We start from the raw sequence: 23,357 nt of genomic DNA on the forward strand, positions 1-23,357 counted from the left end.
TTAACATATGAAATAATGTTCATTAACATCGGGTTAAATTTGGTCTGAGATGTCTAATACTGTTAATTTCCTTATTCAAATATTTTACAGGGATAAAAGTTCTTTACTTGTATGTAAATCCACCACGTTTCTGTCACTTATATTTTGCAGATGTTAACCTTTGACAAAATTTCATCGAACTTCCAGGAGATACGGCGTTACGAGAGCACTGACACAGATAGTTTTCAATACGTTTGCATTTCAAAGGGCAATACTTCTTGATTCAATCAAATCATACTTTGTATAAAACGTGATACTACAGAAATTATTTTTAACATAATTTGGACCCAAAAATTTAGTTATAAAAGGTTAAATTGTTGATTTCCGTTTTGATTTAACAAGGGTGTTAGAAATGATATGTCGGTCCTTGTGTTTAAGCTAATATAAGACATTGTTTTTGTGAGTTGACAATGTCGATTTACATAATTAATAAACCCGAATGGAAATTAAAAGATACTCCAAAACTTATCGATTGGACTGATTTTTAAACTTTTCAAAATTTACCTAACCATACGTGCTGCTTCTAATCAGTTCCTTGGGACTAGATGAACAAAAAAGCTGTAACGGATCTCCAATAGTTAAATCTATCCTTTGCTCTTCGAGAATAGCCCATAATTGAAAATTGTTTCAGTTCTCATGATTTTGTTTCAAATATATTTAAATCAAACGGGGTGTTGCTGTGTTATCATGCATTTTTACTTACTACTGTTCGGTCCCATATCCTTTAAACTCGGTTGCTGCCATCGAGATCACGACAATGACGAATGGAAACACTAAAAGAAAATCAAAATATTTTAAGTTGTATTTATATCTAAAGATTGTATAACTATAAAACACTACACAAAATATTGCCAATTTTTAAAAAAATCGTTTAAAGAAAAGGACAATATGAAGTTTCTTGACGTTGTGTAGGCAAATAACGTTTAAAACTTATCACCAGATATAAAATGATTATATAGACAAAAAAATAGTCTTCAAATAACAAGAGTTATTCAAATATAGGTTCAAATAAGCTTAAATCACCCGCGTTGTAATTAGTTCAAAGTTACCAGGATTATAATTTAGAACGCCAGACGCGCGTTTCGTCTACAAAAGACTCAGAAGTGACGCTCATATCAAAATATTTATAAAACCAAACAAGTACAAAGTTGAAGAGCATTGAGGATCTAAAATTCCAAAATATGCGCCAAATACGGCTTAGGTTATCTATGCATGGGATAAGAAAATCCTTAGTCTTGTTTTGTAAACAGGAAATTTAAAAAAAAATGACCACATTATTGATATTCATGTCAACACGGAAGTGTTGACTACTGGGCTGGTGAAACCCTCGGGGACGAAACGTCAAACTATTCTGTTATAGCTGAAAAGAGTATTAAAATAAAACCACAGTAACAGCTTTGGCCATATTATTTTTCACAATTTGGAGACAAATTGTGGACGAAAGTGTCGACCTTTGGTACATGTAGTACCTTCTAATTTAAAAGGATCTTAAAATATATTAGATATGTATGTCACGTTTCCTTTCACTTGGTTCACTATTCCTTCCGAAATTTATAGTGTGACCAATCTGAACAATTATGTTCCAACCGTCTTTGTCTACGGACCGTAATAACATTATAGTAAGAATCTTCTTAAGGTGGTACCCAACTACTTGACGAAAATTAATTTGGCTCGTTTAATTTTTATAAAATTTTGACAAAGTATTAACTTTGACCCTTTGACAAAAATATAAAAATGTCAAAAGATGTGAACCAAACCATCTTATCAGTAAAATAACACGGGTTATATAGCAGTTTGACAAACACTAATTTTGATCATTGAGAAGCTTAATTCCCTTAAAAACACAACGTTATTAAACGTTTAGCTGAATTTACAGAGTTATCTCCCTGTAGTACCACATTTAGATCACTACAAGAAGCTATCATTTCACTTTTTTCTCAAAATTACTAATTAAGGGATAAACCAAACTGAAACGATAATAGGTAACATTTTTGAAGAAGGAAAATCTGTTACAAAGATGCAGTTTCAAATTATATGCAAGACATATATTATCCAATTCTATTTTATATCTATACAATGGTTCAAACGAAGTTAAATATACACAATCGACCTGTCATGACTGATGAAAAAACAATAAGTTAATCATAATAGCTTTCATGGCTAAATTTGACTTAACATAGATATTATTACAATTTTTATTGAAATTTGTTTATTGTTAATGCTTTCTCGAGTAATTAACTAATACCTAGACCAAATGATATCAACAGTCCTGCGTTTGATCTTCCTTTTGAAAATACAATTAAGATTGACATAGCTATGTCTATTCCTTCAGCGACCATCAGACACAATGCACACAAAAATAAGTAGTGCAGGACTATAGCTATCGCTGAACACCTAGCCTACAATGAGAAAATCAAAATGTTAATATCTATTTATATAAAAGTGACTTGCATTTATTTTGAAATTCGAACAAATATGAACGTTTTGATAGAACAAAAGACCATCCTAGTAATCAAATTCATTTATCTCATTTGCGTTATACTTCTGAGATATCTTCAGTGCATAACAGTTCTAGTATTTTTCCAATATCTAAGCAGAAAGTTGAGAAATCATTCTCCTTTTCTTCCAAAAAAACAAAATCATCAGACAAAACCCTTTTTCATTATAATCGCGTTGTCAGTTTTTTTTCGATCTATGAGTCCCTCTAATATCTTTCGCCCCTCTTTTATACATCCCGTAATTGTGTTATAGTGCTAAGGTCCATTTTTGTATTCTTGTCTTTCGTTTTTTCTGATGTTCTTTGTCTATATGGTTTGGTTTCTTTTTCTATCTCGACATATATACAATATTAGGTCAATGTCAGGTTGTCCCGAGCTCTTCTCCACTTTTGACCCGAAGAGGAAAACAACTATATTTTTATGACATTGACCTAATATTGTTTTTATACTGCAACTTCAATTAATGTGCGTTGTCAGTTTGTTTTAGATTTATGAGTTTGACCGTCCCTTTGGTATCTTTCGTCCCTCTTTTAATGAATTGATAGCTTTTAATCATTACACAAATGTCAAACTTATTTTCATTCCCTAATAAACCCTTGGTTGGGGAGAAAGTGTTTTATGATGAAATTGATATTACACAAAATATAGCTGTGTTACTACTATATTTAGGAAATAAACACAACTAGTTGCAGTATAGTATATTTAGTTTTTTTTTATAGTTATTACGGTTATAACACAATGTTGACTAGTGTATCCCTATTCATGACATTTTACCTATTTTGTCTGTTTGTTTTAATCACATATTCTTGTCTATATAATAGGAATTAGCTTACTATAACACAAGGTTTAATTCAGGTTTTCTACTTAAGAAAATGTCTGTACCAAGTCAGAAATTTGACAGCTGTTATCCATTCGTTTAATGTGTTTGAGATTTTGAGTTTGTCATTTGATTAGGGACTTTGTAAAACAATTAATTAAAATGAAAAGGTACAATTTGATAATCTTAACTACTCACTGAATTATCTGTAAGATTTAAGCCAGCTAATAATATGATATAGGCAAGCACTAACACTGCACACAGGCAGATCAGAATCTTGGATTTGTCTGAACTTACATTCCTATTATAAGTATAAATGAAAAAATAATATGACAGCAAATTGGTAGTGAACAAGTTTTTATTTTAGTTTATTATTACTTAGTTTTTTCATGTATGTTGCAACAATAAAGCATTTTTTTTTAAAACAGGCTATACTTGAAACGTTTGTTCAAATGCACACCACATTTAGAGAATATTCGGACAAACTATCAACTATAACTAAGCTGTTTAAAAATTAATTTTACTGTTATATTGAACTTAAAAATATACATTATTCTTTATCTTCTTAGAATATATAAAATCATACTAACCTTACGACAGTCTTTGTTAATGATTAAAAAATCAAAGGTCTCGACATTTATCATTTTTATCTCAAATCTTAAAAATTGTCTTCTTTCTATTTTCTGAACGTGGTGTGCACATAATTTTGTTCCCAAATTGAAATTAAAAAAACAACTATTGATTTAAGGATGCAAAATACCATTTGATTCCCAAGGTGAAGTAGAAAGCAAGATGTTCATTAATAATAATATAGTTTAATTTGTATATGTCTTTTCGACCATTATGGTCTTCAAAATTTCAAATAATTACCTTCGTCACCTTCTTTGTGTTGATATTAATGTCTTTCCTATTTAATTCATATAAATTTTTTTCGAATCAAGATATTATAAGACTATTATATGTGCCAAAACCTGTAATTTTGTTCTTAAAGACGCCGAGAAGTTTTATATTGTAAATAATTAGTTGAATACTTTTGTTGTATAATTTTACCATTCAGGTTATATATTTATTATGTACATATATACATATTGTTTTAGTTGATTATCGTGTCTCATTAATCTGTACAGATGGGCTTGTCTATACAAAATGTATCTTTTATAAATGTATTGTATAGTTTTATACATAAGGCGAGACGTAAATAAAATATTGAATTGAATTGAATTATCATACGTTTACGTTAGTAACAATTATTTGAAAGGTGACATATGTATTAATTAGGAAAGACTGAAATAATAAATAGTAAATAATGATATTACCTCCAAAAATAAATGTGCAGAAAAATTGTGACTAATAAACATAAAATTGACGTCACCAATCCGGGCCATGTTATGATCGTTAATGCAGTAGTGTCTTCTTTGGACTGAAATGTCAACATGTAATACATAGAGAATAATACATGGCAAAATCCGTATCATATGTCGTATCATCCCAAGACATCAATATCAGCCCAAGGGCCCTTAGGCCCGAGGGGTGATATTGGTCGAGGTTGATACGGCATGTGATACGGATTTTGCCATGTATTATACGCTTTATCATATATTTCAACAGAAGAGTATTATATAAAATGAACTGTTTTCTGATCTATAGCACTGGGTTACCTTCAGTTCTGCTTTTGTCTTGTTTCAAAGCCTAAAAATAACTGTTCAATTATTTATAGGAAGCACCTGGGTTACCTTACAATCTGTTGTTTTAAAAAAAATTTGTTTATTTGAGTGTTTTGTATTTTTTATAGTTGCATTTATTGTGCCAAAAAATATGTTGCGAAAACTTGATGTTCGTGACGTCACGTACAATATGAAAACTTGACGTTCGTGACGTTACATACCAAACAATGACGTCATTCAAAAAATTGACCCATTTTTAGGAAATTTTTTCTTAAGCAAAAAAAAACAAAATAAAAATGACTTGATGTATAAAAAAAAAAAAAAAAAAGTATGCGATACGGGTTTTACCATGCGATACGGGGTATGCGATACGGGCTAAGCCATGCGATACGGGGTATGCGATACAGGGTAGGTGATACAGACTGGAAAACGAACCTTTATTAGATATACCAAATAGCTGTATTTTGTACTAAATATATGATAAAATGTATTATCATCTACTTACCCTAAATAACATACGATTTTTACTGTATGATAATAGCATTAAATAAACGTGAATTCCATATTTTACGAATTGGTGCTTAGCGGGCTGATATTAAAAGTTTATCACATGCTTCGATAGTTAAAACATGCCTTTCCGTAACGTTGTCGCATGGCATTCGGGTGATATTCTTCAAATTTCGGAAAACACACCTCAATGCTACGTTTTCAGTCAAAAACATTACAAAGTCGTGTAAAAAACAAATATTTGACTACGGAAAAGTATGTTGTGTAAAATAATAATAAACAAAAATAAACAAAAATAGAAAACACACAAATGATTATATAAATGCATTTTATAAAAGTTTCAAACATAATGTAGAAAGTTACTTTTTTTTGTCAATTCGTCCATATGAAAATGTTTTTCTTCTCTGTTGAGGCATATGGTAGAAAGATTTCACATCGAATGTATAAAATTTGGGGTCCGACACTTTTCACTCTTTGAACTTCTATTTGGGAATAACGCAAAAAGGTTCAATATATGAATCTGTTAGTTTTCTCCATTGTTGAAGCATCTATAATACTAAAAAAGGAGGTCCAATTTGTCAGCCGTCATCGGGTAAAAACGACAAATCAAAGAATTCAATTTTATATATAGCCAATATAGGATAATTGTGTCTATTAAAAATAACACCGCTCAAGACCCTTTTGTTTTCCACATAATTAATAGTGGCAATAATTAAAGAGTTCTAGGTCGAATCCGATACCAATAGTATATTCACCTGTTACCTATTACATTATCAGTATGTTCCGGATTTGACATGCGCATCACCAAACAGTGTATTTCGGATTTTGCTACATACACGGAACATAATTACAGGGTTGCAGTACTAATTCAATCATTGACAAATTGTTCCCTATTGTAGTATTTAATCAGTAAGACTTTCTAAGATGACAATACGAATACTAAAATTCAGGACTTAAAATAAGGCGTATAAGCAGTTTTCAATTTGTTAGCGGGCATGACGTAAAACAGCTAATCAAAGGATTCAACTTTATTTATAACTAATATAGGACAATGCTGTTGATAAAAAAAATGCCCCTCTTACAAATAAGCTGTTAGTCTGATCAAAATATTTTATATGTGTTAACAAACATTTGTACGTCTAAAACAAGATGTCAGTTCCATAGTTTATTAAGAGGTGATCATATCCAAATGAATTTCATGGTATAAAAAACGCTTATAATAGCATTGTAATTTACAAGAAATATTAAAAACAGGGTTTATAATGTTATTTTTCCTTCAGAAGTGCAATGTTAAGTATCAAACTTACAAATTTAAAAGCACTCAAAAGGACAGCAAAATTAGTAAAATGGTTACATCGACAAGATGTGTAACTTGAATTTCTGTACTCTGCATAACACCCGTCTGTTGACCAATCGCCATCAATGCTATTATAAAAATAAAAATATTGCAGCAAAATGAATATAGATAAAACACGAACAACAGTCAATCGAACAACTTTTACTTTATTTAAAAAAAAAACAGTAGTCATTTTATTTTAGAGAAATTATTTAGAATGTCCATATTTAGCAAATATATCAGAAAAGAAAATCATCATTATACCTCACACATTCATTTTTAAATGGAAAATAAGCAGGATGTTGCATTTATTATTCATCAATTTGAATTCATTTTCTCGTTGAAGTAGAAAATATTAATGATTCTGATACAGTCTACCAATATTTCAAACTATGGATTACATTTTACTTCCCTCTTAAGGTAAATATGGTGTCTTCTCCCATCTTTGATTTTGAAATACCAGAAAACAACCGGGCTTTAATAAAATGTGCAAGTTTTGAAAGAAGTAGGTAATTCATGTGCACAAATTTTCATTCAAACATAGAAAATGGCAATGGTTTAATTTTTATTGTTGTATTTTACAAAAAACAGAATACTTTTGTTTGATTCAATATATCCAACTTTGCCAAATAAGAGGAGGCAACTTTTATTAAATGTAAAAAGGCATATAATTCAGATAAAGCTACTTTTACAATAGAAATTGATCGGAATTTTTCTGTTTTGATATGCATCAAGAAACCGGTCCCATGACTCCATTTTTTGTCTTTCTTTTTTGAATGCATAATATTAGAGCTATTTTTTCATATTTTATCTCAAAACTCTTTGGTGTAGTTATCGTTAAAAGGCAGAAAACTTGGCTTTTCTTGCATAACCTATACAAATCTGTCAATTTTTCACAACCTGTAGTGTGAAAATAAATCTAGCCACCCATTCTTTTTTTAAAGCACGATATAAACTACATTTTGGCAAATCATATACAAAATCTATGGATTATAATTAAGACACCCCATCTACCTTAAAAGTATCATTTTTTGAAAAAGGAAAGTAATCAACATCATTTTACTTTGGTCTTTATAAAATTAACATTGGTTTTCAATTTCTGCTTACCCTTTATCAAAATCCCAGAACACACAAGTAGAATTCGTTTTGTTACTCTAAAAAAGGCAAGTGTTGTCATGTTTATTCTTATTGTAGATATAAAAAAGATGATTTGTAATAATTGCCAATGAAAATACTCTTCACCATTGACCAAATTACACAGAAATTCACAACTATAGATAACCGTACAGCCTCCAAAAATGAGAAAAAGCTTTAAAAAAAACCAACAAAAAAAACCCCGCATAGTCAACTTAAAAAGCCCTCCGTAATGACAAATGTAAAACAATTCAAACGAGAAACTAACGGCCTAATTAATGTACACAAAGTAAGATAATGGAATAACATATGTACTGAACTTTAATGTTTTCTTTTGATATTTTACACTAAATGTACAAGAAAACAAAAATGACCTTGCGAACGTAATCATCCGACTTATCACTGCGACTTAAATTATAAAAGAATTGGTCTGGTAAGGGCCGGGTTTGTCCTCAAATTTCAAGTTCATCTGACAAAAACCATATAAAAAGTGTTAATTCTTTGGCATATTTGATATATTTTTCATTTAAGGTGGTATGGGTGTCTTTCGCCATCTTGGATTGTAAAAACAGAGAATCTAAGGTCCATATTTTCTATCAAGTTAGCAAAATTTGATGCAGGAATGCAGAATTTAATGTGAATTTTCATTTAAAAGAATCAATTTATAAGAATATAACTTAGAAATATTAATATTTTTACAAGTGTAGATTAATTTTGGTTGTTTTTGAATATTTTCAAATTGGCATTTTAAGGGGAGGTAACTCTATAACAGTGCATTTTCTGATGGACTCTACATGAAATTTTCCTATTTTGTCTTTTAGCCGGAAAAAAACGTACGGTGACCCTATCTTTTCTTTTGATATTCTCAAAGCATTGTATGAAAGCAATCTTTTCCTAATTTATTTTACAATTCTATCATTTGGTTTAGTTTCTATTCACAAAATGTTGTTTTTTCCTGTATAATCCATACACAATTTGTCATTTTGTCACAACCTGTAGCTTGAGAAAATGCACGGTGACCTATCATTTTTATAATATTTTTGATCATGTATCAATAGATACTACATTTTGACAAAGTATGAACAAATTCTATCATTTTTATTTTAGACTCCCATACCACCTTAAGCTTGAATCGGATCGTTTTAATGAATGAATCAGTTAAAATCTTTCACAGAAAAATAATTGAATCAATTGAAATATACATTTAGGTGTTTAAAAAGTGGTCAAAATCTTTCGTCAGATGAACTTTAAATTTGAGGCTAAAATGGGACCTTACCGGACCGTCCTACTCCTTTGGAGGGGAAATGCTTTGGTTTGATTGGTAAATATCTTTTTATACGTTCCTAACGTATAATTCCTATTTCATGTTAATTCATGAAATGCACTTAAAAGACACCTCACTGAAAGGAATATCAGAAAAAAATAGTCTCATGTGAATTTGATTCAACAATTTGCTACATGTGCCTGTGATAGGTCATAAACAATATTATCTCCTTACACAACAACTAATTCTGTTGAGTTATGAGTAAATACGTCTATAATCGACACTATAGAGGTTATAAGGTCACCACATATTTTGGATGACCGATACGATGTGTCAGTGTCTTAAGACATCATATTTAATTTAATAATCAATAGAATTTGACAAAGTCGCAAACGTATAAACAATATATAATTATACATAAACCCAACCAAAGTTTTAAACATTTATTTAGTATGAAACTTACAAAAGGCATTATTTCTGTACAACTTTAATTTTCAAAAACAAATGATAAGAAGAACTTACGTATACATACTCATACTCGATTTTAACAGGAGGAAATAAATTATTTGCTGCTGTAAATGCTGGTAAGGAAAATGACACAATATCTGATCCTACACTCAATCCAAAGTTGGAGCTACAAAAAATATAAATAATGAAACAGACGTATTTAGTAGATCGTCAAAAATCTAATGTGATAGTAACACTCGATAATCAGTAATACCCATATTCTTGTACACGAAGTATTAGTATCGGATTTGACTTGGAAATATTGGTTATACTTATTATGTGGAAAACGAAAGAGCTTAGAAAGGTGTTATTTTTGTTCAACACTATTGTATTATATTAGCTAAACAAAAAGTTGAAATGTTTACTTTGTCGCTTTTATGCCGGATAACAAATTGAATATCGAGATGTTAGTAACATAGATGACTATTTGTAAATTAATTAATTCTTTTTTAAATTTTATGCGTCCGTGGCTGTTTCCTGGATTTATAAAAACTCTGATTGACCAAATATTAAATGGAATACGTTTTAATGTATGCTGAATATATTAAAGATTTAAAATATACGTTTTAGCATGAGCTTAGACTTGTCTAGAGAAAATACGAATTTAATGTTCTAAATCATTGGACTTGGAACTTGCGAAATATTGGTTATACTTATTATGTGGAAAACGAAAGAGCTCAGAAAGGTGTTATTTTTGTTCAACACTATTGTATTATATTAGCTAAACAAAAAGTTGAAATGTTTACTTTGTCGCTTTTATGCCGGATAACAAATTGAATATCGAGATGTAAGTAAAATAGATGACTATTTGTAAATGAATTAATTCTTTTTAAATTTTATGCGTCCGTGGCTGTTTCCTGGATTTATCACATATTTTGTACTGATATGTACGTTTTTGCATGGCCAATAATAGCCAGGAGTCAAGGTTGGTTATCAGCCCTCGGGGCCAATGTCGATATCAGCCCTCGAAATCCATATCGAGCCCCCGAGTTTAACTTCTGGTAACATGTCAATCAAAAACTATTTGTTAAACTAACAAGTTTTCATCCGAAGCAGCAAGACGATCGGCTTTCTCAAAGATCAAATGACGATGCATGTAAATTCATACAAGAAATGAAAAATGAAAACGCAATGAAAAGAAATTTAAAATTTGATGTAGTAAAAAAGTGTAAAAATCAAAAGTGGAAATCACAAAAGTTCCAGTAAAATTTTGACATCATTAAGAATTTAAGAAATATATGACGCCACAATGAATTTTAAGTGAGTGTTGTATGAATTCGAAAGTGCAAGCGGAACATATTTCCAAATCATAGTAAGCGATATGGTGTATTCTTCCACAGCATTAATTTGCACTTTCGAATTCATACAACACTCACTTAAAATTCATTGTGGCGACATATATTTCTTAAATTCTTTATGATGTCAAAATTTTACTGGAACTTTTGTGATTTCCACTTTTGATTTTTACATTTTTTTACTACATCAAATGAATTAATTCTTTTTAAATTTTGTGCGTCCGTGGCTGTTTCCTGGATTTATCACATATTTTGTACTGATATGTACGTTTTTGCATGGCCAATAATAGCCGGAAGTCAAGGTTGGTTATCAGCCCTCGTGGCCAATGTCGATATCAGCCCTCGAAATCCATATCGAGCCCCCGAGTTTAACTTCTGGTAACATGTCAATCAAAAACTATTTGTTAAACTAACAAGTTTTCATCCGAAGCAGCAAGACGATCGGCTTTCTCAAAGATCAAATGACGATGCATGTAAATTCATACAAGAAATGAAAAATGAAAACGCAATGAAAAGAAATTTAAAATCTGCTGTAGTAAAAAAATGTAAAAATCAAAAGTGGAAATCATAAAAGTTCCAGTAAAATTTTGACATCATAAAGAATTTAAGAAATATATGACGCCACAATGAATTTTAAGTGAGTGTTGTATGAAATCGAAAGTGCAAGCGGAACATATTTCCAAATCATAGTAAGCGATATGGTGTATTCTTCCTCAGCATTAATTTGGAAATGTACACTTTAAGTCGTTGAATATACACACTTTTGAGAATTGATATATTCATTGTTAATTATTTGTTAAACATTTCACAAAACTTTGTTTACTCACTGTGATACGAACTTTGTTTACTCACTGTGATACGAACTTTGTTAACTCACTGTGATACGAACTTTGTTTACTCACTGTGATACATTTTTTTTCGTGAAATGTTTTTTTTATAATTTTGATGAAAATATCAAACATAATTTGGCATATGCGATCTTTTTTCTCTTGCTTTTAAAAATATGTGATAAATAGATTATTGCTTGTCATTTTCCATTTGGTTCGTCGTATCAGCCCACGACCAATATCAAACTCTCGGGCTAAAGCCCTCTGTCTTGATATAAAGTCTAGGGTTGATAACAGGGCTAATATGACAAATTCCATTAAAAATCGAAAAAACTTTTACCAAAAATGTGTCACGTGTCAAACTTTAAGTCAATTCAAACGGCCTGATTTAAGATTATTTTTTAGAAACACAAGATATAAATATTGCCGTTATTTGCAAATGGCAATTTCGATGATAAATATTGACATTATAAGCAAATGGAAAATATCGAAAAAATCGATAAAAATGAATAAAAAATTATGTGCGATTGAACGATTTGATCAGGAACTAAATTCGAGTATCTTAGAATCAAAATTAAAATAATGTCAAAGTGACGCTTCTTCATATGCAAGATATATTACGGTAAAAGTTTCGCCAATGTTCTGTAATATACAGCTGTGTAATCAATACTTCCTGAAATAAACAAAATATAAATAGAATCATTGTAACAAACAAACAAAAAGGAGGTCGTGAATGGTTTTCTTATTATCATTCTTTATTATGATTTAAAAGTGTATGACATGAAAGCAAGTGACTTTCATATTTGCACTTAGCGCCCAAGCAATAATTCTTAAAATGTTATTATAACAAGTTTTAAAAAAAAATATCCCCAAAACCGAGAAGATATGAGGTGCTCCGTAATGGTGAAAAATTCCTGTTCCAAATGTTTAATCTATTGAGTAGCTCACGCATATTCAAAAATAACTAATTCATTAAATGCATCTCAAAGTACTATTTGTATTCGAATATTCTTTTACATTTCAGATGTGAAACCTCGATGTGTTTTATCTGTTTACAAATTTGATTGTTATTTCTTACCATTTAGGTTATTCTTTATAGTATCCTTACTAAGAAATAACATAGCGTTTACAGAATTCGTCATCTGTTGATAGGTGCTTGATAGCACAGTCACATTCGGGAAAATCACGTCATCAATAAAACCTTGTTTAGATTCAAAGACTGTAAAAGATTGAAAATAATTATTGATATAAGTATATCCAATCATTAATTGTACTTGAAATGCAAAACTTACCAAAAACAATCAAACATGTTTTAACGGAATTTTCAAGGTCTAAAAATTAAAAAACTGTATGCAGCCTCAATTTTTTATGATTTTTCTTACAGTTTTTACACTAACATAATTAATTTCATTTATATTCAATGTGTATTAAATTTTATTTTTCTTTGAGATGGAGCTTGCTTATTCCTTAAACTACATTTTCAACTTGCCTATATTTTCTCGAACAATTATAACATCCTCAAGTTGATTTACGTGCACTTGGAATCCGAATCGTGAAACAATACTCATAATGGTCGAAACATAGTTAGTTGTTTTGATCTGAAATAAAGTAAAAATTTAGCATAGCCGGTAATGTCAAACAAGACAGACTATATAAATAAAGCCGTTAGTTTTCTCGTTTGAATTGTTTTACATTGTCTTATCGGGGCCTTTAATAGCTGACTATGCGGTATGGGCTTTTCTCATTGTTGAATGCCGTACGGAGACCTATAGTTGTTAATGTCTGTGTCATTTTGGTCTCTTGTGGACAGTTGTCTCATTGGCAATCATACAATATCTTCTTTTTTATATGGGTTTATGTGACGCTCCTATTCAAACAAAAATAAAGTTCCCGAATAAACAATCCATAGAATGATACAGTTTCTAGTCTGATAGATGCTATAACATGGTTCAACTTAACATTGTTTTAGAAGACTGGATTCCCCAAAAATCCATCATGCAGTTATGCGGATGACTATTTCAGAGTTTCTATATGCAAAAGGCACAAATATCTTCATAAAAAAGACAAAATAATACGTTGTGTCGCAAAACTAATCAATCTTCCCCTTATAAAGATTTACTTACGGAATTTGTTTTCTCATTATTGACGTGGCAAAATACAACATATGACATGCTAGAAGTGCATTTCATAAGGAATTTCTAACGCAACGTTAGTAAATATGGTAGACCAATTCCTTTTTTGTGTTTTTAGTTTATTTGTTATAATTAAACTATTGGGGAACGTTTAATTTAATATTTTCATTGTTTTCGTCGTTTACTATGATATTATAAGCATTCTTCAACACAAAATCCGATGACTGATACTCACTTTCTGATTTAACATTCTCCAGCTTTCCACGTTGACGCTTGATAACAGTCTATCCAAAACTGATATGAAGTTCTGAAATTATTATAATGCATCAATCTTCATAAAAACTCTGATTGAACAAATGTTAAATGGAATACGTTTTAACGTATTGTGGATCTTAAGAGGAATAACCAAAAGTTTTAAAAGATACGTTTTAGCATGAGCTTAGTCGTGTCTAGAGGAAATACGAATTTGATTTTCTATGTCATAAGCATTGTACCTTTCAGAGGCTTTTATTATATTCGTAAGGCGTTTGAGTAAAACTTTCAGTGTCTAGTTTCATTGCAGAATAATATCAAATTAAAAGGTACTCTTTTGATTTTTAGTATCCACATTTGATTTTATATAGATTTCATGTATTCAAGCAAATTAATAAAGACATATGTTGTGTGCTGTTTGTGTTCGCAGCATTAGGTGTTTTCTTTAAGCAGTTTTTAAATTTGATGATGTTATAATTTCAACATAAAAAAAACGAATCAATAAATCCAGATATTCAATGATTTTGATAAATGATAAAGTACTTCTCTTTCACGTTTTGTTGTTCCTAATGATGATCTTTCTTCAATTATGGTCACTGCTAGATCTAGAATTTCTATAACGGACTTTAAATTTCCTGCATTGAAGTTGTCTTTTGATATCAGCTTATTAGTAACACTCAGTGTTTCATTTAGAATGTCTGCTAACGTTACATTACTTGTACTATTCAAGATGAGATGTAACTGAAACATATCGGTTACTTATACAGTTTAATCATTGTTTCTCTATTCTGATTCTAGTGTACCGATGGAAAATAACTGGTTGAGTGGTCTAGCGCGTCGGACACAGTGCAAGGAGATTTGGTGCCATGACATCTCAATAATATGAGTTCGAATCCCGACCAGGGAAAAACAAAAAAATTGCTTCCCCAAATTTACAAATCTAACACTGTAAGGCTGATATTAAGAAGAAAAAATATTAAAAAGTTTTCATTTAATTTAAAGTTAAAGACAAGTAACAACATATCAAAGTAAAAGGACATCCAATGATCGTCTTGAGTGATAAAAGACATATACTCTTCATATTGTCGCTATGTCTTATTTTCACGGTGTCTGCAGTTCACATTTCTTTATCTCTGTTTGTAACCTTTTTGTAATTGTTCTGTTTGTTTATTTGTTAAGCGTTTTGCGAATGGACAGATTGTTTTCAACACGTTTTTATTCATGCTGATAGTAAAGGGTAAACTTTTCGAAAAATGTGTAGACTATTCAATAAAATGTCAAAAATTCAAAGTATTGAGGCAAAATGCCCTATCATAGTCTATCCATAATAACAATTAGCAATGGTACTGATACCTTGACAGCGATTACACTGAGTGCTTCACTGACACATAAGGAAGTATCTGATCCCTTCCAAACACCGTATCGTCCTTCTTTAAGCTCACAAAAATTCGATGTATTTCCTTTAAAATAAATTTGATTATATTTTTTACAAAACGACTTCATTGTTCATTTCTGTGACCGTGTTCAATTATCTTTTTTTTTTAATTTTATGAATTAATTATTTTAGTCCTTTTTTGAGGTTTCACCAATAATCATATATAATTATATTGATATCAGGGTAAATAATTCGACTATGTTAATGTCTTAAGTAGAAGTATAATCATTGTAAAAAGGTGTACCAATCATAGCGAGAACTCGATGAAAAAGAGAGAATGATAGTATCATCTTATAAAGTAATGTAAAATAAAAGAGTTGTGTACTGTCAATACCAATGGTATTTTTAAACTAATAAAAAGTAAAATCACCAAAATATTGAACTCCGAGGAAAATTCAAAAAGTAAAATCCCTAATGAAATGGCAAAATCAAAAGCTCAAACACATCAAACGAATAAACAACAACTGTCACACCCCGACTCGGCACAGGCATAATACTTTTAAACAAAATATATTAGAATTTAGCATAATTTTAAGCACACGAAAGTTAAATTACCTAAAGAAGGGAAACAAGTGTTTTGTATATATTGGACGTCAAAATGTTACTTGCACTTGTAACAAAGTTACCCATATCGTCTGTTGTGATGGAAATTATATTTGTTGGAAATCGGAATAACCCAAGAACTTTGCTTTTATCTGTCATTTATATGCTTTTCTCTTAATTCAGTGGTAGTACTGATATCGCATTTCGACAGTTTAATACTGCAATTTAAAACTGCATGTCACGTCTTGAATAAATGCAAGTTAACAAAACCGAATCGTATTATCTATACATCTATGTTGTCAATGATGTGTTGTTCGTGTTATGACGCTTACGATAAATAGAAAAAGCAAGTATAAGAGGAAGTGCAATGCAAACTTGTTAGGATAACAACTTGACGTTTAAGTCAACTGTAATTGAAAAGCAATAAAACATGTATGTACCTATGATTCGGACAAAGCTTGCAGGAGGAACAATTCTTATGAGAAAAAAAATGGAGCAGTTTACAAATGAAATTCTGTCAAAAATTAATTTGACAGTAGTCTACCGATTTCCAAATCTCGACAGCCCATTAAGTGCTAGTCTTTGTAAGAAATCAGTCAATTTAGAAAATTATCAAAACAGAACCGACAAAACCCCCAATGACTTGATTATTCAATTTTGAAGGTACCCTCATACTCAGTTGGAAATGGCAGGTTCGAGAACAAGGAAAGAAAACGAATGTTATATTAGTGCAGTATTATACATTCTGAACTTAACCCAATGTATAGCTGAGCGGGTATTTATTTTTTTATGTTTTCATCACTGCCGAATTTTTAGACAGATTGGTACTTAAAAAGATGCATATCGAGGCAACAAAAAAAATGATCGTCTAAATCCAAAAGAGACAAAACTTGTATCTATATTATGATGTCAAAAAGGTACTGGAATGCATGTTCTTAAAAGACAAATGTCTGTAGTGAGGCATTAGATACGGTCAATATTCAGCTTTGGAAATATCATGCCATTTTACCTGTCATTCCTTTTCCACAAGTTTGATAGTCATAATTATTTGGCAATGTAGTTTTCCATACAACTCCATTGGTGTCAAAAAATTTGAGACAAGGAATAATTTCTAAAAAAAAAGAATCTAGAGCTCAATAGGGTGAGAAAACAATATATATTCTATAAATGTAATGTAATGCATTAAAATTATTTTATATTTTTTTTTTCTTTTCACAATAATTAATAGAAAGTGGTCAAAATACGCGAATTAATGCTTCATATTAAAATTTCACAAAGATTTTTTTTATTACTTCTTAAGAAGACACTAAAACACTGTTAAATTAATGCCGATCTATTTTACTAATATTTAAATTTGCAACCCAGTTATTAGTATAATCTTAAAGATCATAGATGATGTCGGTTCCTTTAATGTTATCATATTGTTTTTAATCTTAACATGTTCGCTCTTCTGTTTCAAAATCATAATATTTTGTTAAAAGACAGTTGTCTACGATGAGTTTATTGTCATTGATAGTATATAAATAACGTAACTAAAAGAGAGACAAAAAGGTCAGTGTCCATGTTTCATATATAAGCTATTTACAATTTGGAAAGCAATGATTCTCTTAAACTTAATTCATTGCACATTGACACCTATCTTTCCAAATCCATTAATAAAAAATAACAAAGATTTTATAAGATGTTCAACTATATAGTAATAAAATACGAAAAGACGTTCACAAATCCAGATCCGTAAAGGGGGTGGTTTTATTTAAGAAAATTCTATTAATCTTCTATTATAGAATAAATCGGTAAGATAGTTGTAAAACAGATATATTAGAGATCTTTCGAGACAAACAAGCCACGTTGTCGGAAATTGTACTTCATTATATTTGTATCAATATGTAATCACATACCTCGAGAAATGGCGGCACAATCAGTTTTATTGTAAATATCATCTGCAAAAACAAAAAAAGTAACTGGTATGTGTGGGTTTTTTTTGTACATTTAGGATCAACAGAATTATTAAATGAAAGATAAAGGGTATATAAAAGATATATCATTAAAAAAACGTACGACCAGACTTCATATTGTACTTGGATTTCGTAATTCTAACTATTAATTTCAGCAACTATTTTTGTAAAGCTTGGTTTTGTATAATCGTCGAACATTTCTCGACAGAATAAACTACTAGATTGCTTTTATAATTTTTCAAATCTATTTTTTTTTTATCTGACATTTAATCTACACATCGAGATGTTGTCCCTCTTCTTTTCGTTCAAATCTTAATAAATGTTACTTATTTACCTTTAGAATTTATATCACAGACATCCTCGTCAATATGGTCATCACAATCGTTGTCGAAACCGTCGCCAGGAGTACTAGAAGTAAACTCACATTTCTGAAATGAAGTACCAGTTGTCATTACAGCAATTTGTAGAGAACAGCCTGAAATAGGTTTATATATTTCAAAATAATTCAATTTTGGATGTCTAATTGAAAGAGAGTTGTTTGTCAATCAGCTCATTGACATACATTTGTCATGTGACTGTGACGTAATCAACGTTTTTCATGATTAAAAATAGAATTTAGAACTAGATTATAAGGAATGACTGTAGTAGTTTTCTGTCTATTCGAAATAACCTCAAAAAAGATTTTTTCACTTTTAAAGAATGCGCTACGCGTGTTATTCAGTGTGCTACACATTTTTACGGATATATCTTCCTTAATAACAAAATAAATATGAAAAATCAAAGCTAGAAAATTAGAAGAGCCACTTTTTATTGTCGTTTTTTTTCTCTCGCTTTAGTGCTTCTGTTGTTTCGTGGTTTCCTCTTATAGCTGATGTGTTTCCCTCGAGTTTAGTGTGTTACCCGGATTAGTTTTCTCTCAATCAATTTATTACTTTCGAAGAGCGGTTAACTACTGTTGTCTTTATTTATATGCGTTTTCATTCCCTTACTAAGTTAGATAGACTTAATACGATGGTTAATAACTGTATTGCTTTTAAATTACTGTGGATTCATAAATATTCGTTCGATAACATTTTTTGTGGATTTCGTTGGTACATGGGAACAACTTATCTAAATTTTCAACGAATTACAAATTTGCTGAATGGTTTACGGCTTTTTGTTTGTTATCTTTATCAAACCACACTTGCACTTTAATGCATTAGATATTTTAAAAAATATAGATTTCTTATCTACATATAACTTCAAGAACTTAAATTGTTCTCATTATGTTTTTTTATCGTGTTTTTGTTTTATCTAATTCCTTGAATTTCATTGTGAAAATTATTGATGTAGTAATGTTTATGCCCTTTGGGTCTTTAAACTTTTGAAAAACCACAAAATAGAATATTCACAAAAATGCAAGTTTTCCTCATTCCGCAAAAAATTGGTACACACGAAAATAAATGATCCACAGTAAGCAATATACTTATAGAATAGAGCTCACTGATCAAACATTTAGAAAACGTGTTTGTCGAAATATATTCAATAATAAAACTCATTTTCAAACTTCCTTCCTTGTTTATAACTTACCTCAGCTATCGGCGCCGTTCTCATTCCTAGCGGAACAACGTAGTTTTCGTTTTGTATTGAACAGACCAGGAACACTCCGAATACAATATTTGGCTCAGTGTGGTCTAAAAGATGCAAGTTTGGCTCATCAAGATTAACAAACAGACTGGTGTACCCCGTTTGGCCTATATTCCGTCGTTGAAAAATATTATCTGCAATAGGCAAGCCATCCATTCTTAAGCCATTAGTATGGTTGGTCTTACAAATAATGATAAGAGATCTGTTGCGTCCATAAACATTGCATAATTCTGCAGGTAGCAAATAGTCAGAGGAAAATTGCTCTACAGGTGGTATGATGTACATACTTTCCTTTTGTCTAAGTTCTTCTACTTCTTTATCTTTCATAATATGCACTGGTAATACTGGTTTATTTGATTTAATCAAGCAATTTCTGTCCGTGCTAATTGATTGTACTACCCATTCTCCGCTGTTGTTGAGATAAAGGTAATATTTTTCGATAAGTGCGTCTGGCCTATAACAAAGTATAGTCAAATTTGTATCAGCTTCTTTTGAAACTATTTTTAAAATATAGTAACGTAAAAACGTATAAGGCAACGATGCGACTATAAATTTACGTCCCCAAGTATTTGTAGGTGGTAACTGCAACATTTGATGAGTATTATGCATCATAACTGATACAGGAAATTCACTAGTAATCATGGATCCTGTTAAGTCTGCTTGGCATGAATGACTTACGCTGATACAGTCCCCGTTTTTCGGCAATTTATAATTTACATCTTGTGTGGCACAATCAGGTAACGAACAGTTTCCAGAGCATTCCGGAAATGTTAGGTTCACATGAGTAGCTATTCCTATTCCCATTACCGTTATTTGTGGTGTTATATTTGAAGAAATTATAATATATTGTGTTCCTAGGACATCGATCGGCATGACTGCAGTTGGAATAAACCATTGCATTGCGTTAATATAAACGACAATATCGTTGTCTGCCACTATACTTGATACGTCAAATTCTTGTATAGACCGTTTTGCACTACTACCCTCTGGTGTATATGGTGTATATGATTGAGTGTTAACATACGTGCTATCTATAGAAACATTGTAATGAATTGATTTACAAAAATCAAACACAGTGACATTCTGATACTTGTATGTTGAAACAAATTTAAGTGGATTCATTGGAAAGACGAATCTGTTTCCCTTGTTGTCGGGTTTTGCTAACGAGAAAAATACAAAATAGCATATTGTTGATTTTCTTTGTTTATTGTAATAAGCTTCTAGAATATTTGCTATTTTGTAAATAAATAATGAACTTCTCGAAACTCCTATATACTTTGTACAGAAAGATCAACGTTTTTTCTGTATTGTGAAAGCTGTAATATTCAGCACTTTGTAACGCTTATCAGTGGTAGGAAGTAAATTTTATACAAATCATATTAACTAATACTGTATTAAACGTTTGTGGTCATCTTTTAAATAATGTTTTATCAATGTTGATTTTGTGGTCCATATTTACAACACTGTCCAGAAATCTTTTAGATTAAAATAACTTGAGTGCTTTTTCTGTATTTATGTAAGCGGTTGTGTGAAACATTCAGGCATTGGCTAAAACACATTGACAATGTATTGTTCCTGTAACAATTAACTTTATCTGCAAAATATTTGCTTCTTGATATACCTATTTGCATTTTTAAAGCAGGCAACCATCACTCATTAAAATTACAGATCACATTCTGATACGTAAAAGTATGCATGTTTTATCTGAACATTTCAAGGTATGTCCCAGTTATAAAGTTAAATTTGTGTATGACAAAAGTCTGTTTCATTTTATTTTTATTTTCAGAATTTTACTTTAGTTTGCGTCCTACTGTCTGGACGTGAACTATAAAGAACTCACTTTTAATTAAGACATGTCGAAAAGTAATGTAGACAATGGGTTTTCCTTATTTTAAATCATAACAAAAATTCATATTAATTGCAGTCCACTATATACATTGACTACATTGTATAAGAGGTTAACAAATTCATATTTAATAGAAACAATTAATATTCCGTAAAATCTAAACAAAAAATAAAGGGTAGAACTGTTAATGATACAAATCATTAAAAGATATAAAGCTGTTTACATAGAGTCTTTAACGATACTCAACAAACATTTGAAAGCTTAAATTGTCCGACATACGTTTTTATAGATGATGGGCTCTCGTTATTTTTTTTTTTTTTAGAAAAACAAACATCTTTCAAAAGATTATCATTTAGACTTCTTTGTACTATGTATTTTGACCATTAACTAGGAAGTAGCTACGAAAAAGACAAAACTTTAAAATAAAAATATATCTTTTGTTTCAAACATTTATCAAAGAGCAATATAAAGAATAAAGTTATTTCACTATTTATAGTCGATTTGGTTCAATACGTCAAAATCAACTAGGAACATTGTTGATGTATAACTGTCTTGCAAGTACATAATTCAATATAAAAAAGAAAATGTGGTATGATTGCCAATGAAACAACTGTCCACAAGAGACCAAAATACCACAGACATTAACAAAAAATACAGTATAAGAAATAGATCATTAATCATGATAATAGAATAAGCAGACAGCTCTCTCAAAAAGCAAAAAACCTCCAACTGTAAAAATATAAGGGCATACACTACAAGCACGAGGACACATTCTACTGAATTCACACAGTCAAACAGTCCTTTTTAAATATTATTACGTATCAAAAGTTAGTTCTGGTTGGTTCCTATATGATTTTGCTAAGGTTGTATTAGTTAACAGATTTTAGAAATGGTAATGTCGTACGGAGAGGAAATGAAATTTTAGACCCTTAATTATGGTATGAGAGATCAAATCGATGATTTTTTTTTGATACACACTGATTAATAAGTGCACTAGGGGTTTCTTCCTTTATAAAAGCATATGCAGACGTACCACTGGTATAGGTAAATTTGTTTTCAAATGTCAAATATATCAATAATATCCAATTTCAAAAATGAAATAATCAGGACAGAAAAGAGATCAAAAAGAAAATAGAACGCAGTGAAATCCAAGAAACAAAATTCAAGCAAAAAATATGGTATACACCTAATCAAATGTTGGCATTATTCCATTCACCTACCTGCGCTATAATATCGCAACACAATCATCCTACGTCCTTCCCCCTGATGATTTCTAACGGTAACTAGAGCTTTGCTAACATTAATAGGTATTAAAGACGGTATAGTGCTATTTCCTGTGGTCATTGATCCGTTGAAAATTATAGATTCAGTATCTTTTATACCATTGTATACCTAATAAATTAACAAAAAGGTTTTTCTCATGAAACTTTACTATGAATACACTAAATAAAAGAAGCATCGTCTCTTTGTCATGTGTGTCATTTTCTCGCCAGGTTTTACGTTGCACTTGAGAGATAGTTTACATATTTTTATACTATAGGTTGACATCAAGTAGAAATTCAACAATTTAAATACTGCTGTCTGTTTCAGAGAAAGAGATTGTAAATAAAGGTATTTGATGGTAAATATCGATGTTTTGTCAAAATAGTTTATTGTAACCTCTGAATAAGCATAATGGTT

At 30.4% G+C, this 23,357-nt stretch overlaps 1 protein-coding gene across 1 annotated transcript in view; it reads right to left on the reverse strand.

The window, feature by feature from the left end:
• The window catches only part of LOC134684410 (adhesion G protein-coupled receptor L3-like), a 33,981-nt gene that overhangs the window by 8,373 nt on the left and 2,251 nt on the right, over window positions 1–23,357 (reverse strand). The window contains exons 3-20 of the mRNA XM_063543697.1: window positions 22,898–23,069; window positions 19,775–20,991; window positions 18,540–18,633; window positions 18,149–18,190; window positions 17,260–17,361; window positions 15,626–15,732; window positions 14,816–15,013; window positions 14,256–14,327; window positions 13,378–13,486; window positions 12,967–13,107; window positions 12,510–12,561; window positions 9,782–9,893; window positions 7,969–8,015; window positions 6,833–6,950; window positions 4,671–4,774; window positions 3,553–3,655; window positions 2,285–2,438; window positions 743–812 (exon numbers count right to left, since the gene is read on the reverse strand). Coding sequence (XP_063399767.1) covers window positions 743–812; window positions 2,285–2,438; window positions 3,553–3,655; window positions 4,671–4,774; window positions 6,833–6,950; window positions 7,969–8,015; window positions 9,782–9,893; window positions 12,510–12,561; window positions 12,967–13,107; window positions 13,378–13,486; window positions 14,256–14,327; window positions 14,816–15,013; window positions 15,626–15,732; window positions 17,260–17,361; window positions 18,149–18,190; window positions 18,540–18,633; window positions 19,775–20,991; window positions 22,898–23,021 — 2,966 coding nt within the window. The 5' untranslated portion in view covers window positions 23,022–23,069. The remainder of the gene's footprint in view (window positions 1–742; window positions 813–2,284; window positions 2,439–3,552; window positions 3,656–4,670; window positions 4,775–6,832; window positions 6,951–7,968; window positions 8,016–9,781; window positions 9,894–12,509; window positions 12,562–12,966; window positions 13,108–13,377; window positions 13,487–14,255; window positions 14,328–14,815; window positions 15,014–15,625; window positions 15,733–17,259; window positions 17,362–18,148; window positions 18,191–18,539; window positions 18,634–19,774; window positions 20,992–22,897; window positions 23,070–23,357) is intronic.

The sequence above is a fragment of the Mytilus trossulus genome, chromosome 1 (assembly GCF_036588685.1).
Source record: "Mytilus trossulus isolate FHL-02 chromosome 1, PNRI_Mtr1.1.1.hap1, whole genome shotgun sequence".
Lineage (NCBI taxonomy): Eukaryota > Metazoa > Mollusca > Bivalvia > Mytilida > Mytilidae > Mytilus > Mytilus trossulus.